At 37.9% G+C, this 16,479-nt stretch overlaps 2 protein-coding genes across 3 annotated transcripts; one reads left to right on the forward strand and one right to left on the reverse strand.

Annotated features, from left to right (window-relative positions):
* Window positions 1–1,665: 1,665 nt before the first annotated feature.
* LOC6539121 lies at window positions 1,666–2,622 on the reverse strand. The gene has a single exon (XM_039370605.1). It carries the CDS (start codon window positions 2,511–2,513, stop codon window positions 2,340–2,342), a length of 174 nt encoding a protein of 57 aa, XP_039226539.1. The 5' UTR covers window positions 2,514–2,622; the 3' UTR covers window positions 1,666–2,339.
* A 2,592-nt stretch (window positions 2,623–5,214) lies between these two features.
* LOC6539120 (troponin C, isoallergen Bla g 6.0201) lies at window positions 5,215–11,414 on the forward strand. Of its 2 annotated transcripts, XM_039370604.2 has the most exons (6): window positions 5,215–5,231; window positions 5,359–5,382; window positions 7,864–7,897; window positions 7,949–8,347; window positions 8,409–8,429; window positions 11,183–11,414. In XM_039370604.2, exons 2-6 carry the CDS (start codon window positions 5,380–5,382, stop codon window positions 11,185–11,187), a joined length of 462 nt encoding a protein of 153 aa, XP_039226538.1. In that variant the 5' UTR covers window positions 5,215–5,231; window positions 5,359–5,379; the 3' UTR covers window positions 11,188–11,414. The 2 variants fall into 2 exon arrangements, with proteins under 2 accessions (XP_039226538.1, XP_015045293.1); XM_015189807.3 differs by having other exon boundaries at window positions 5,223–5,382.
* Window positions 11,415–16,479: the final 5,065 nt, after the last annotated feature.

Here is a 16,479-nt window from a genome sequence, read left to right on the forward strand (position 1 = left end):
CAACTACATAGGAAAAAGAAATAATAAAGAATAAAAAAAAGGTACAGAAGTAAATAATATTATAGAAAACTCTAAATTTGTTAATGCAAATTTCCAAAGACATGAGATGTTTAATTAACCGGTTCGAGAATATTACCGACCATATAAATAACAAACAAGTTTTGACAAACAAACTCTTTAAAAGAAAACAAGAGAGAACGCTATAGTCGAGTTCCCCGACTATCTGATACCCGTTACTCAGCTAGTGGAAGTGCGAAGGAGAGTCTTTAACACTGAACGTTTTTGGCGGTTTGTGGGCGTTAGAATAGGCCTGGAAAAAAGTGGCAAATCTATAGAAATTTACAAGACTAATACAAAAATGAAAAAATATTAAAACATTTTTCAAAAGTGTGGGCGTGGGAGCTTTGGGCGGTTTGTGGGCGTGGCAGCTTTGGGCGGCTTGTGGGCGTTAGAGTGGGCGTGGCAAAAAGTTTTTAAGCAAATCGATGGAAATTTACAAGACCAATACAAAAACAAGAGAGAACGCTATAGTCGAGTTCCCCGACTATCTGATACCCGTTACTCAGCTAGTGTAAGTGCGAAAGACAGTTTTTGGCGGTTTGTGGGCGTTAGAGTGGGCGTGGCCAAAAGTTTTTTGGCGAATAGATAGAAATTTACAAGACTAATACAAAAATGAAAAAATATCAAAACATTTTTCAAAAGTGTGGGCGTGGCAGCTTTGGGCGGTTTGTGGGCGTTAGAGTGGGCGTGGCAAAAAGTTTCTTTGCAAATCGATAGAAATTTTCAAGACCAATACAAAAATGTAAAAATATTAAAACATTTTTCAAAAGTGTGGGCGTGGCAGTTTTGGGCGGTTTGTGGGCGTTAGAGTGGGCGTGGCAAAAAGTTTTTTTGGCAAATCGATAGAAATTTACAAGACCAATACAAAAATGAAAAAATATTAAAACATTTTTCAAAAATGTGGGCGTCGCAGTTTTGGGCGGTTTGTGGGCGTTAGAGTGGGCGTGGCAACATGAATCGACAAACTTGCGTCGCGTCTATGTCCCTGGAGTCTGTATGCCTAATCTCAACTTTCTAGCTTTTGTAGTTCCTGAGATCTCGACGTTCATACGGACGGACAGACGGACAGACGGACAGACGGACGGACGGACAGACGGACGGACAGACGGACATGGCCAGATCGACTCCGCTATTAATCCTGATCAAGAATATATATACTTTATATGGTCGGAAACGCTTCCTTCTGCCTGTTACATACTTTTCAACGAATCTAGTATACCCTTTTACTCTACGAGTAACGGGTATAATGAAAAAATATCAAAACATTTTTCAAAAGTGTGGGCGTGGCAGCTTCGGGCGGTTTGTGGGCGTTAGAGTGGGCGTGGCAACATGAATCGACAAACTTGCACTGCGTCTATTACTCTGGAGTCTGTATGCTTAATCTCAACTTTCTAGCTTTTGTAGTTCCTGAGATCTCAGCGTTCATACGGACGGACAGACGGACAGACGGACAGACGGACGGACGGACAGACGGACAGACGGACGGACAGACGGACATAGCCAGATCGACTCGACTATTGATCCTGATCAAGAATATATATACTTTATATGGTCGCAAACGCTTCCTTCTGCCTGTTACATGCTTTTCAACGAATCTAGTATACCCTTTTACTCTACGAGTAAAATACAATACTTTAATAGAATTAACTGCAACATAGAATTACTTCTTAACGCCTTGAGTTATGACTTAAAGCAAGAATAAATATAATTCCAAAATTTATCCTAAATGAATAGTAAAAAAGTAAAATAAAGAAAATACTAAAAAAATAATAATCACGATTAAAACAGAACAAAATATATACATTAAGCTATGAAAAGCTATATAGCCACCCAAGTTCCGTTACCAATAAACAACACCTATTTTGTCATAGCACTAAATTACCTAGCCTAAATGTTAATAATAAGAAATATAAATGCCGCAGGCTGGATAATGATAACTTCAACTTAACGAAAATGTTATTTGGCTATTCGTCTCGACGCCAAAAATTCCAGACATCTCGCGCCACTTATATCCTTTCACACTTGTGGTTATCAGGACTAATATTCTGTATGCAGTCATGAGACAATTCTCTCGTCTCGTACATGATTCGCTGCGTCAATAAGGTTAAGCCCCACACCCTTCAAAAAAGGTTAATAATGGATTGCCTGCAACCGATCTGAATTAAAACATTTGGGACAATTACGACAATTCAGAACGCATAGCAACGCATATGGAAATGTAAAGTTTTCGATTTTGATATGGAGAATCACTTTTAGAGTCGACTTTCTACTAGCTGTGTCTAAGCTGTTAAGTAGATAACAATGATGTGGGCGTAGTTAATGTTCTCCTCGCCAAGCATCGTGGGCATATTAATCAATGGCTTGCTGTTGCAGTTGAAGTCCTGAATACTGGACAAGTAATTCTCGCCAATCCTCCGCTCATCGTCTCGGTAGTTTTGAAATAGTTGCTTCATTGTGGACTTCGTATTCGAGATCTTGATCTGATATCGATCAACTTATTTGGTTTGAAGTAATCGCAGTTGCTAGGTTTCGACTGCAAGGGAATATATAAGAAGCTAATTAAATGGCATGAAAGGCAAAGGTAATTTGTATGATTTAAATATTTGTTAAGGTTATTGTGGAAGAATAACGCTCTAAAGGCTTAAGACTGCGATTTTTGTTATCAATATGACAAAAATCTTTATCTCTGCCTATTTTAGTACAGAAAAGATATTAGAACTTACGTCTGGTCAACACTTTTGTACCATCTACGAAAATTGTTATGCAAAGAGGTGAAAGTGGGTTTGATGAGAGTTGAGGGTAGGTTAGCACGGGCTGACATATCATTCGACGACAAATTCCCGCCGATGTGACCTCGTAATAATCCGTTCACCAAGCTTTATGTTGAATTTTAAAATAGAACTAATCTTTAGGCCCACCTATTATTTTGAAAGCGATCTAACTGGCAAATTAGTCGAAAAGGAGGAGTCAATGAGCGTCGTCCGCAGTGGTAACAATTGGTGGGGACCCAAGGACACAGATGGCAGATGAATGGGGAAGCGTGATAAGTGCGCAGCTCGAAATATGAGTTGAATTTGGCAATAGCCGGCTTTTTATACCCGTTACTCGTAGAGTAAAAGGGTATACTAGATGCGTTGACAAGTATGAAACAGGCAGACGGAAGCGTTTCCGACCATATAAAGTATATATATTCTTGATCAGGATCAATAGCCCAGTCGATCTGGCCATGTCCGTCTGTCCGTCCATCTCTCTGTCAGTACGGATATCAAAGGCCGGCCATGTGGACAGTTACAAGACACAGGACTGTGGTCACCACAGGGGCTGGTGACGTCGAGGTGATCCTTAACTCTTCTCCGTTGGCGTCGCAATCATCAAACGAGCCAAACGACCTGGTCGCACTACCAGAACTTTCACCAATCGACGACAATCTGGACAAGTTGGATCGATAGTGCGCAAAATCTTGACGAAGACTACACCAAATCTAGCTGTCAACGGCATAATCATCGTTAACGATTCCTTTTCCACAACGGTGTCTTCTTGGCCAAGCCATCGCAGAATCAGACAACATCGTGCGTGTAGCCAACGCACTGTTAAGGGAATTACCTGCCGCTCTATATAGAAACTAACCTTACTACCTGTCTCTTAAAAGTCAATAGCACACTTTCAAGGAGGCTGGCATGTTGATTTAATACCCAACTAGTATAATTGGTTAATATTTCAATTCCGCGCTTTATTAATGTAAGTTAACATAACACCGTTTATATAGATTTCTTCCTTCGTTGGCATGGGAAAGATAGAAAATAAGATAGGATAGGAAAAAATTGTATTGACTGTGGTATTGAACACTTTTCAGCTTGTTAAATTTTCTGATTTTTATACGTCTCGTTTTGTGTATACAGTAATTAATCTTCGTGGATCGTCAACGTTGTTATTATCTTGGTCAGCTATGTTATTGTAATCATCTGTATGCATACGAATTTGTCCTCTGCCTTTATACTTTCTTCTTTATACAAATTTGATCAGTTCTGATCGAATTGTTGTTGTCTAAAACGAAAAGCTTGTTTTTGGTCTTTGATCAGTTCTGATCGAATTGTTGTTGTCTAAAACGAAAAGCTTGTTTTTGGTCTTTGGATCTACGTAGGATTTATGGATTGATTGAAGAGGATAACGAATTGTTGATTGGGGTGCCTTGTTCGCATGTAATACGCCTATTTCACACGTTTTTGATTCTATATTTTCTTGTTCAGGTCTCTACCCTATTAAGTATTTCATGCGTTTCCAATTCTATAGATTATATTCTGGTTCATGATTTCTACCCTATTCAGTATATATATGATTGATCAGGATCAATAGCCATGTCCGATCTCGATCTCAGGAACTAAAAAAGTCTGGAGAGTTAAGATCAGGCATGCAACTTCCAGAGACATAGACGCAGCGACATTTGTTTCCAGATGTGGCCACGCATTTATAAAATATGTTTTGATATTATTTCCATATGCACATTTACATTTGCAAAAAAACGTTTTGCCACGCTCACTCTAAAACCCGCAAACCACCCTCACTCTTGAACACTCTTGAAATTTTAAATTTTGTTTAATTATTTTATTTTTTTTCAAATTCCTACATATATTCCAGAAAATTGAAATTTATCGTTTGCACTCCTACACACAGTGCAATTATTATTAATACTTGCATACATTAGAAAATCTATCTTTAAAAGTATGTTAATACAAACATCTTTTTAAACAGTCGTCAAGAATATAAATATGATGAAGCTGTCAAATAAAAAGTTTGTTATCTTCTTTTAATATTAATGCTTATATGACCATACATTTAAGAAATATGTTGGTTTTATTGACACTGTTTATATACCAAACATACTTCTAAATACAACAAACTAAAACAAGAATTCAAATTGTAATAATTATTATTGCTATTAAAATTTGAGGAATAATACTTTAGCATTAGGACCACCCTTACTCTCCGACCGCTTCTTTTTTATTATTTTTTTATCATCGATTAGGATGAAAATTTAGCCGTTTGTATATAGTTGTAGTCGCTTACATTTTTATTGTTAGCGCTCGGTAAAGCTTTGGCATTTTCCATTGCCGATGAACTTAGCTAGCATATAAAACAATTCAAATTGTTTAAAAGCTTGGTGATAATTGAAAGTACTGTACCCTGTTTCTTTAGCTCCTACGTTTTTTTGGAATACTTTTTAAGTTACCAAAAATATCGTATTGTAATATAGTATTTTGATAATTTAATAAAAGGTTTTTCTTTTACATAAACAACCAGAACCAGAAACAACTTTTTAAAATGGTAAGTTACGATATTATATTTTCGGTTAAACTGAAAATTAATGGAATTTAATTAATGCACAGGCTCAATTTCTTATATAAAATTGGCTGTTCTTCTTAATATAATAAAATAAAAATACTTTTTCTTGGCCTAAACAAACCATTACAATAATTATAAAATTCAACACAAAATAAAGACAATTTTATTTTCGAAAATAACACATTAGTTCAGATGTTGAAAAGACAACATTGTATGGACCATTAATAAATATGTGGCCTCCACAGGACGATAGTAAGGTTTTCAATATCTTTAACTTTAATTAAGCTATTAATTCCACAGCTTTGGAAAAAACTCTTTCTTATATTTCTCACTGGTACAACCTGGTTTTATTTATTGTAATAGTAATTTGTGGGTGTAATTACGGTGGGCGTGGCTTAACTTGCGATCCCCTTTTGTCAAGGTTGTCAAAAGATATATCATCGTTTTGAGCTACTCCACTATTCGCGTCAACACCCCATTTAAATTGTAGTTAACAACTCATTCTGTAGTTTTCGTTTTCTCATTATTTTATGCATTTATTATATAATATATATTGAGTAAAAACCAAAACAAACTATAATACATGGAAATTACTTTAATTAATAAAAACTCTTCGAGCGGAGAGTAACGAGTTTGCCACCAGGAAAAGGAGCCCACAAGAATGTGTATCACATACACATATACATACATAAATCCAAAATTCTTAGGAGCATCTTTGGTTTTGCTGGGTGCTTCTTTTGGAGAATGTTTTAATGTTGTGTACTTTACAGTTTTTTTTTTGCGATTTGTGGGAGTTACAATGATCGTGACCATGATGTATACATTCTGAAAATCGATAGAAATAGGCTAAACAAAACATTTTTCAAAAGTATGAGCATCACAGTCCTGGGAAGTTTGTGGACGTATTTGTTATTATCAGTAGCATATCAGAAGACTTGGATAAAAAATCAGTCTGAGGCGTTGCATAAATGATATCAACTCGGTTTGTGATCATAATCAAGAATATACATACATACATATATATGTACATAACAGGGTCAGTGACGCTTCAGTCTGCCTGTTACAAACATATTAATTAATGAATGCGTATACAAAATACAATGGGTATACAAGATATTACAGATTGCCACGGCAGGTCTATTGACATTTAGTATTTGTTATTTACCTGTAATCCACATAGACCTTTAAGATTTTAGAGTACAGAACAGACTCTTATGAACTTTTATGGTTAATATGGACATATGGACAGACGACCTACCGAACAACCGGACAGTACCACTTCGCCCTACTTACTTGGTTACCAAAATATATATATAAGAAAACGGGCCCCTTTTGTGTACGAAATTCCTTTATCTATGTGCCTTACATTTTCAGAAATAACTTATACCCTTCCATCATACGATTATAACTACTTTACTTGAATATTGCATTTTTATCTGGCGACCTTTTGCCTTCTTATTCTTTAAATATAACACATCACGATAGTTCGAACGAGAGAATTTAACATTTTTCTTGAATTTTGGGAAAAAATAAAATGAAAACAAAATTTTCAAAAGTGCGGGCTTGACCTTAAAAGGGGCGTAGACAAAGTATTATTGGTATACTGATAAAAATAGGCAATTTTCAAAAGGGTGGCCATGGCAGCTTAAGGCGATTTGTCGAAAGAAATTTACAAAGCTTACAAAAAAACATGAGAGAATGTTATAGTCGAGTTCCCCGACGATCTGATACCCGTTACTCAGCTAGTGGAAGTGCGAAGGACAGTTTGTGAGCGTTAGAGTGGGAATGATTTTTGGCTAATCGAGAGAAATTTACAAGGCTAAAAAATGTGAAAAAATGTCAAAACTTGTTTTAAATGTGTAGGCATGAAAGTTTTGAGCGATTTATGGGAGTGGAGTCTGCATGATGAATCTCAACTTTCTAGCTTTTAAAAGTTCCTGAGATGTCGTCGTTCATACGAACGGACAGACAGAGGAACATTGATCCTGATCAAGAATATATATACTTTATATGGTCGGAAACGCTTCCTTCTGCCTGTTACATATTTTTCAACGAAACTAGGATACCCTTTTACTATACGAGTATAATGATACAATTTCAATGTGTTGGCGTGGCAGCGGTTTGTTAGAGTCTACTTGGCAACATGAGTAAACAAACTGCGCTGCGTCAATGTCTCTGGAATCTTAATCTCTTTTATAGTTTCTGAGATTTCGACGTTCATACTGACGGGCGGACAGACGGACATGGTATAACCGACTCGGATTTATATGGTCGGAAGCGCTTCCTTCTACCTGTTACATACTTTTCAACAAATTAGTATTCCCTTTTACTCTAACACTAACGGGTATAAAAATTTAAAGTACATTTTTCTTTGAAAAATAGACACTAGGCTGACATACATATATACATATTTCCTAGTTCATTATCTTACAATTTTTATTAAATTAACCATTGTTCTTGCAGGCGGATGGAGAATATGACAAGGAACAATTGAGAAGTAGTTTTAAATAAAGATATTATTTACAAATAATAAATATAATCTTATAAGTCCTTAGGAACGCTTTCAAGGCTTTTGACCATGACGGTGCAGGATGGATTGAGCACGCTGATGTATCTAGCATTCTCGAAATATTAGGTCAGAAACTGGAACCACCTGCGGTAAAGGCACTTATTAAAGAGGTAGATAAGGGAACAACTGGTAAATTGGATTTTAGCCAGTTCTGCAAACTGGCAGCTCGTTTTATTGAAGTTGAGGAAGATGTGGGAGCACTTCAAAATGAGTTAAAAGAGGCCTTCCGTGTATATGATAAAGAGGGAAAAGGATACCTGACTGTTGCAACACTAAGGGGCATTCTTCACGAATTGGACGATAAGATTTCTAACCAAGATTTAGATTCGATCATAGAAGAAATTGATGCGGATGGGTCTGGTACGGTTGATTTTGACGGTAAGTTGTGTAATATTTACAATTTATAAATAATTATTCAATAAGAACATTTTTATTGCAGAATTTATGCAAGTTATGACAGGTAATACATGTTACCGGTAACAAAATATTTGTTCTACATATCTAAATATATATTATATTTCCATTTAAAGCTGTTCCAAGGCTCAAAACAATAACAAAGTATTTTGAATCAAATAATAACACCTCTTGACAAGGTAGGAAAACTGTCGATTGCACAAAAGACTTTTGTGACGAAAATTGATTTTGCTGAACTGAAGTCATTTGGTGCCATTTTACATTATCAAGAGGTGTATCTATTCGATATCAGAAGTTTGTTGATAAATTATTTATGTCCCACTGTTTATTTAATTATAACTCAATACTGTGACCAGAAGAAAAAAAAAACAAGAAAGAACGCTATATGTAGTTGAGTTCCCCGACTATCTGATACCCGTTACTCAGCTAGTGAAAGTGCGAAGAAGAGTCTTCAACACTGACAGTTTTTGGCGGTTTGTGGGCGGTAGAATGGGCGTGGCAAAAAGTTTTTTGGCAAATCGATAGAAATTTACAAGACTAATACAAAAATGAAAAAATATTAAAACATTTTTCAAAAGTGTGGGCGTGGCAGCTTTGGGCGGTTTGTGGGCGTTAGAGTGGGCGTGGCAAAAAGTTTTTAAGCGGCTTATGTCCCTGGAGTCTGTATGCTTAATCTCAACTTTCTAGCTTTTGTAGTTCCTGAGATCTCAGCCTTCATACGGACGGACAGACAGACGGACATGGCCAAATCGACTCGGCCATTGATCCTGATCAAGAATATATATACTTTATATGGTCGGAAACGCTTCCTTCTGCCCGGTACATACTTTTCAACGAATCTAGTATACCCTTTTACTCTACGAGTAACGGGTATAAATAGAAAAATGTCTGAACACTTTAGGCACTTTAGGGCGATTTATGGGCGTTAAATTGGACGTGGCCACATCATTTAGCAAACATCCGCAGCGTCTATCGTTCTGAAATCTGCATGCTTACTTTTTGTGGTCGGAAACGCTTTCTTTTATTTGTTGCATACTTTGCAATACGTTGCGTTGCAACGATTATAATATACGCTTTTACTCTACGAGTAACGGGTACCCATGTGACGGCAACCCATGTGCATGAGAAAACCTATGTCAGTTAGCGTGATTTGGAATCCTTGTTGTTTAAGAAGTTGGCGGCGCATAAACGTTGAATGTGTAACAAACACGACTGTTTATTGACGTATGAGAATATGTCTAACTACCTTGCCGACTATGTTCAGGGATTGGTTGAGTTTTTTGACTTCCGAATCGCTGTCCCCAATATTTTTACAAGAAACAGGCAGGCTTTAGATGTAATTAAGCAAGAAAATAATCTTAGCAAGCACATAGGTCAATTTTTCTATTTTTAGCAAGGCAGGACGCTGACAAGATTTACACTGCATTCTGAAATTTTAGTTTTACGTTTTAAGGGATGCCCCAAACTCATTCAAATTCTTGTCCTGATTTTAACTGAGATCCGTACAAAACCTATGATATCAAAAATTGTTTACCAAGTAGTCTCGATTCTTACTAATCAGCCTAATAAGTTATATTAATGGTAAACAAAAGTAGTCCACCTGGCTAACCGGAAAGCTTGATCGGTAAAAACAAAAGTAGTCCACCTGGCTAACCGGAAAGCTTGATCGGTAAAAACACATATGTAGGTCTTTCCCCTTTATAAAGACACACCCTTTTAGAAAAAACAATTACATCGAGACAGGCAAGTCGGGTAGCCCGTCTCGATTTTCACTAATCAGCCTAATAAGGTCTACCATTCCGATAAGACTTATTATATGTGTTCTGAATGTAATGACAAAGTTATTGCTACCCAACTTAGTGTTTTCCCAGCGTTCCGTCGCTTTGTAGTGCTACAATATTTTTATTATAATGCCAAATGAACATTGACTAAAAGTTATATATTTGTTTAACACGTCTTTTCTAAGCCGTCTACGGCCTCATTTAATGTTGAGAGGGTGGAACAATACTTAAATCCCATAAAGTCATCCCCATGTTGGACCCTGAGTATTATATAACATCTAAAGTTCTGCATAACAAAAACCAATGGCATACTGTGCGGTCTTGCGTTTTCATCACATTGTTAAGTTAAGGGCACTATCAAGCTGTCTTTTAGATGATTTGGAGTGAGTTGATTTATCCCTAAGCCGAAGTTAACCGACTTACCTGTCCAATCGGCAGCCATAGTTAAAATTAGTACATTTTTACAAATTTTTGTTATATAGGGATTATTCTTCATAGACGTAATATTATTTTACATCAATAGTCGATATTTTCACACCAATGCTCAAATAAGCTTCTGCTTTGCCCTTACCAGAATGTAATCGGCTAGGCAGAATATCGCCATCGTAGGTGTGAATATGTGTATTTTTATAAAAGGCTAACTCTGACCACTTACAGTTTTAAATGGAATTATTACATTGTAGGGACCACAACATATTTTTATTTCTGTTACTCGCAGAGTAAAAAGATAAACTAGATTCGTTTAAAAGTATGTATTAGTTAGAAGGACGAGTTACCGACCCACTGTCATGGGACAAGTATCATATTACCATTTTTGAATTTCTTACTCGCACTCCCAACAGCTGAGTAACGGATAACTTATAGACGAGGAACTTGACTATAGCGTCTCTCTTGTACTTATTACTTTGTGCTTAAATTAGCTGGTGTAAAATGATTATTTTTCATATTTACTTCAAAATCTTAATATTTTTTTATCTTAAATTTAAACAATTTAAACAATAAATTTTTCCAATTCTAGGTTAACCTCCATTGCTTTTTCTTGACAGGCTTTTGAAGAGCTCAGAAATGGCAACTCATAGGCGTTTTATCAAAAATATAAAAAATGAATAATAGCCATTTGTACTTAGGCAAATATTATAAATAGCATCTTTTTAAAATGTATCATCATTATTTATGTCTTATTGGTTTTAAACTTAAATAATTATCGTCGTTAATAATTTTAATAAAAGCCTTGTATAAATTAAACCAAATACGTTTGTATGGTTCTTTTTTATTAGAGCCAACTGCTCTGAATTCTAGTATCTTACAACCTAAATGCAAATCAAATTTATTAAGGCCGCCAAGTCTTCGGTTGGAGGCAGCGGACCCAGCAGAGCGCTTAGTCAGCGCCTTGTGCCGTCTGGAGTTCCATCCGGTCTTGGATGGCATTTCGGCGGGTCGTCGCACCCCTCTGACTTGCTCGTGTTAACTCCTCCTTGTCTTAAGATGAAGTCGTCCCCGGATTCAATGGTCTTAGATGGTTGTTGACGTTTGGCTTTCAGACGGTAGATAAGAAAGATGATGACCAGGGTTATTGAGGCTGTGGAGGAGACAGAGCAAAAGATCCAGGTGTTGGCAGTCGGGATTGGAGGTGGTTGATGTGCTGCAGATTTTTAACGCTCATTCCGTGAATTGATGACAGACTAAGGCGCTCTAGGTGTCTCAGAACGTTTACTAGAGCCATGGCTGAAACTGCGGCTTTCTTCTTTGATGTTCCGATATTGTTGACGTAAAGGGTGCCGTTTATTTTAATTTTTTCGGTGTATGATACCAGGTAAGTTCCTGATATCATCCGGCTTATTCCCTTTTCGTCGGTGATATTTATCGTTACATCGTTGGTGATGAGCATTCTCTCGTCGATCATGGTGACTGGGTCCAAGTGTCCAGGGTGGATGTTGCAATGGGCGACCATGCCAGAGATGAGTTGTTGTGCGTAGGTTGGCGCTTTCGATCTCCTGCAGAAGGTGGTGCCCGCTGATACATTGCAGTCCTTGACCGGGAAGGTTTCCGTACCGCAATCCGCGACCGTGCTACCGTCCTCGAAATCTTCTATTGTATTTTTATGCTGTACCGGGAATATTCTTATTTTTCTACAAGTAAACAAAGGCTTCGGAAATTTGATTAAAAAGTACAATAAGTCTCGATTTTGAAAAGTATTTATGCTAGCTACCTCTAAAATATCTGACACGCTAACGTTTGTGGGATGTTTACTTGTCGTTTATTTACTTCAATCTCCTTTACGTCAACGTCATTCAGGATTATTGGACTTTTTACGTTTAATTTGGATAGGGTGATTGGAAGTATTAAATTTTCAAGTTCTTGAATTACAACACGGTTTTTTTTGCCAAAATTGTCTCGTACAAATGGTCTGTGTCTAAGTTGTCCGATTTTAAAATAGAGTTCATGGATGAGGTCAGTGTGTTTAATTGCAATTGTATTTTGTCGTTTATTTCTACCTGTCCGTTTACCGAGTCCGTTAGCTGTCCCTGTCTAGGCCTCACCTGGTCCCAGTCGTCAGAGTCAGGTGTCCCCGCTATTGCTTTCAAAGCAGTCCCTATGAAATTAAGATTACGGGCATGTCGGTGACGTACCTTTAGTGTGTCCAGAAGAGTCTCTATTCGTTCCAAGTCCGTTTCAAGTACCCGTCTCATGTGCTCCTTCACGCAGAAGTTCATCGCGTGTTTCGTCTCGTCTGCGTAAGTCTCGTACGATGTAACGTTCGTTGTATGTCCCATGTAACCGTGCTCGTCCCATAAAGTAATATCTCCGTCCATTATTGGTATGTGGTTAGCGTGTGAGTATTCGTTTAGTTTTATGGTCCAAGAGAGAGTTGTCAGTAGGACTAACGGGAGTATCAAGTTTCCTAACCTAAGTGCGAAAAAAATAAAATATATAGAGTAACAAACGACGTCACTAAAGTATAAAAAAGTGATAATATAAAAAAATGTATAAAAAATATAAAATTAAATTGGGCACCCTCTTAACGAAGGTTGTCCTTATGGACCACCCTCCCTTTAATAAGCACTGTCGTGCCCAGATCAGCCTTCTGAGCAGAGTGGCGTTAATTTGGTACCCAGGCGTCTGTTGGTTTTTAACCAGACTTTTTCGCCTACTTGGTTCTGCTTATTGTCTTTGTGTGCATTTGAGTACCTAAGTGTTTTCTCTTGAGCCTCTTTGATCTTGTCTCTTATTGTGCCCGCAAAATCTGGTGGAATAGCGTGAACTATTTCATGAGGCTTTTTATTTGTAACCGAGTGGACAGTTCTGTTATATTCTATTGTTGCAAATAGAATGAGGTCGGTCGTCTCGGTTATGTTTTGATCTATCTTGATGCAACGTGCGATTTCCGCTAGGGTGCTATGAAATCTCTCAACTTGGCCATTAGACGTGCTGTGCAAGGGGGGCGCATTTGAGACCTGTATACCATACCTATTTTCTAGGATGGTTCGTATGGTTAGTGAGTTGATAGACCTTTCATTGTCACAGTAAACTGTTTTTATTTTAGGGAACAGATTTATTAGTTGTAGTATCGGAGTTTTGATATCTACGATTGCTCTTGAATCGATTGGTTGGACTATAGCGAATTTTGAAAATTTGTCGATACAAGTTAGAAAATGCTTTCGATCAGTTGAAAATATATCTATGTGGATAATTTCCCCAGTATAACCGGGAATTGGTGTTTCCGCTATGGTTTGTTGCACTGGGTGACGATTGTATTTTGCTTTGGAACACGTTCTGCAATTTGCGGTGATTTCTGCCGCTAGCTGGCCCATTTTGGGAAAAAAGTAGTCACGAAGGACCTGTTTTACGTTTTCCTGTCCTGCTCTATGGGCTCTATTGTGTTCCGTGGTCATAATTTCCCTTTGCTCGGTACTGTTTGTTATATCGGTGACCAAGCTCTTACAATGTCTAAATGTCGTCGATTAAATCGTGCTGAATGAAGGCGAGTATAGGTAGCTCGCAGTGAATTGCATTGACGACATCTATTTTTACTAAATCTTCTAGTGAGCAAAGCAGTGTTGTGCGGTCTGTAAATCGCACAATGTGACGCGTTTTTGATTTAAAAAGGATGATTGACTTTATAGACGGGAAATCTGCCTGTTCGATCACTATTTGGTTCCTGAAACAGTTTACAGGTTTTTCCGTTGACTCTATAGTGTAGGTCAACGACTTCTCGCTGTGGATAGTAGCGATGTCGGAGTGTGTATCATTATCTAAAGCATTTACGTTTTGCCGCGACAAGGCGTCGGCTACGTGGTTTTCTTTACCCGGCTTGTAGAACACTTGTGCGTTTTGTTCATCAACAAACGCTTTCCACCTTTTGAGCCTGGGATTCGGATTTTTATTCGACATTGAACCGGTCAGTGGTTGATGGTCGGTGAAGATGTTTAACTTCTTTACGCCATATAAATAGCTTCTGAGATTTTGGAGTGCCCATACTATTGCTAGTAGTTCTCGTTCATTTGTTGCCATTGAAATCTCGGTTCCGCGTAACGTGCGAGAGATCATGGTGATTGGACGACCTTTCTGTGAAAGAACAGCCCCTAGGCCGCTTCCAGAGGCGTCAGTGGTCAAGTCAAATGGCTGAGTGAAATCTGGGTATGCCAACATGACATCCTCAGACTCCAGGGTGTTTCTAAGTTTATCAAATGATTTTCGCTGCTCGTTGGTCAGCTCCAATTTTTCCATTGTCACCTTTTAGAATATTCGTCAGAGGTCTTGGAATGGGGGTTTGCTACCCCTTTATGAAACATCTATAATAACTGGCGAGTCCCAGAAATGACCTGAGACTGAACAATGTGGATGGAGGTTGAAATTCTTTTATAGCCTTAACCTTTTCAGGCGAAGTTTTAATTCCCCCTCGGGACACTATGAATCCCAAATATTCTACGTTCTCCTTAAAGAACATAGATTTTTCTACAGACACTCTCATGCCTGCATCGCACAAAGTTTTTAGGACCGTGTTTATATGACATGACTCTCCATTGTTTGGGAGAAAATGATTAAGTCATCGACGTAGACATAGCAAGTTTTACCGATGTGTTCTCTCAGAACATCATCTATGGCCCGTTGGAAAATACTAGGGACATTTTTTAAACCAAAGGGAAGTCTGCAGAATTCATACTTCCCGTTGTTGACCGAAAAAGCTGTCTTTTCTCGATCGCGCTCCGCGAGCTCAATTTGATGGAAGCCCGACTTCAGATCAAGAGTCGTGAAGTACTGAGCTTTTCCAATGTTCGACAGTATGGTCGATATGGATGGTATAGGATACTTGTCATCAATTGTTTTCTGATTCAGTTTTCTGATGTCAATAACGAGACGTTTCTTCCTATGACCTTCTTCGTTAAAACCCTTCTTATCAACAACCCAAATTGGATTTTAAATTTGGAACGTGATGTGGGATCAACGTCCATTGGTTCAGGACCTAGATTTTGAGAATAGCTTTTACGAGGATTATTTGATTCACTGTTTTGTTGCGTTTGGCCTTTATGTCCTTGGTTTTTAGAAAATTGAGAGCCTCTAGTTTGTTTACTAGTGCCCGGTGCATTATTGTTTTGGTTTCTCTGGAAAACACCCTAGGAGTTGTTGTGGTTATTACATTGTGGGGTGTTATGAAAACGGTTACCCTGGCGACGGTTTTCTGAATTGTTAAATTTGTCCTCTAAATTTTTATTAAAGCTTGCAACGAACCAGGCTCGTTCATTGCAAGACTCTGCCCGTTGAGCCACAGCCAATGCTGATGGCAAATCTTTGGGCGCAGCTGAGAGAACTACATGTCGGACTGATTTTTTTAACCCGGTCACAAAAGCGTTCAAAGCGTCCTGCCGTGATCTATTATTTAAGATAGCGGCAATATTTGTGTCATAAGACAACAAAGTCTTACTAATAATATTAGTTAGCTTTCTCTCAATCTCATTATAAAAAGTCATTAGGGGAAGTTCTCCCTGACGCAAATCAACCATTTGTTGCTGCGTTGCCTCGATTGGAGTTTGTTCTGCATAAGCGCAGTCCATTCTAGCTATTATAGCATCGAAATTTAGTACTGTATTATGTGACGTAAGCATTACTCCCGCGGGGCCTATTACCTTGTTACGTATGATTCCTACGGCCTCGTAGGTTCTAGAGCTACCCAAATATGGTTTGTAGATTTCGTAGGCGTTAAATGCTGCGGTTCGCCATGCCACATACTCATCTTGTTTTCCGTCAAAACTTGGTATGGACTTTACCAAGTCTAGCGGTTCATTACAAGAGATAGCTGAGTTATGTGGTATTTGC

Source organism: Drosophila yakuba, chromosome 2L, assembly GCF_016746365.2.
Source record: "Drosophila yakuba strain Tai18E2 chromosome 2L, Prin_Dyak_Tai18E2_2.1, whole genome shotgun sequence".
Classification (NCBI taxonomy): domain Eukaryota; kingdom Metazoa; phylum Arthropoda; class Insecta; order Diptera; family Drosophilidae; genus Drosophila; species Drosophila yakuba.

What these genes read in the sequence shown, in the direction of transcription:
- LOC6539121 (XM_039370605.1), bottom strand. Translation starts at nt 2,513, where the DNA reads ATGAAGCAACTATTTCAAAACTACCGAGACGATGAGCGGAGGATTGGC.
- LOC6539120 (XM_039370604.2), top strand. An exon ending in TGACAAGGAACAATTGAGAA is followed by an intron (nt 7,898 to 7,948) that starts GTAGTTTTAAAT and finishes TAATCTTATAAG; the next exon opens with TCCTTAGGAACGCTTTCAAG. An exon ending in TGGTACGGTTGATTTTGACG is followed by an intron (nt 8,348 to 8,408) that starts GTAAGTTGTGTA and finishes TTTTTATTGCAG; the next exon opens with AATTTATGCAAGTTATGACA.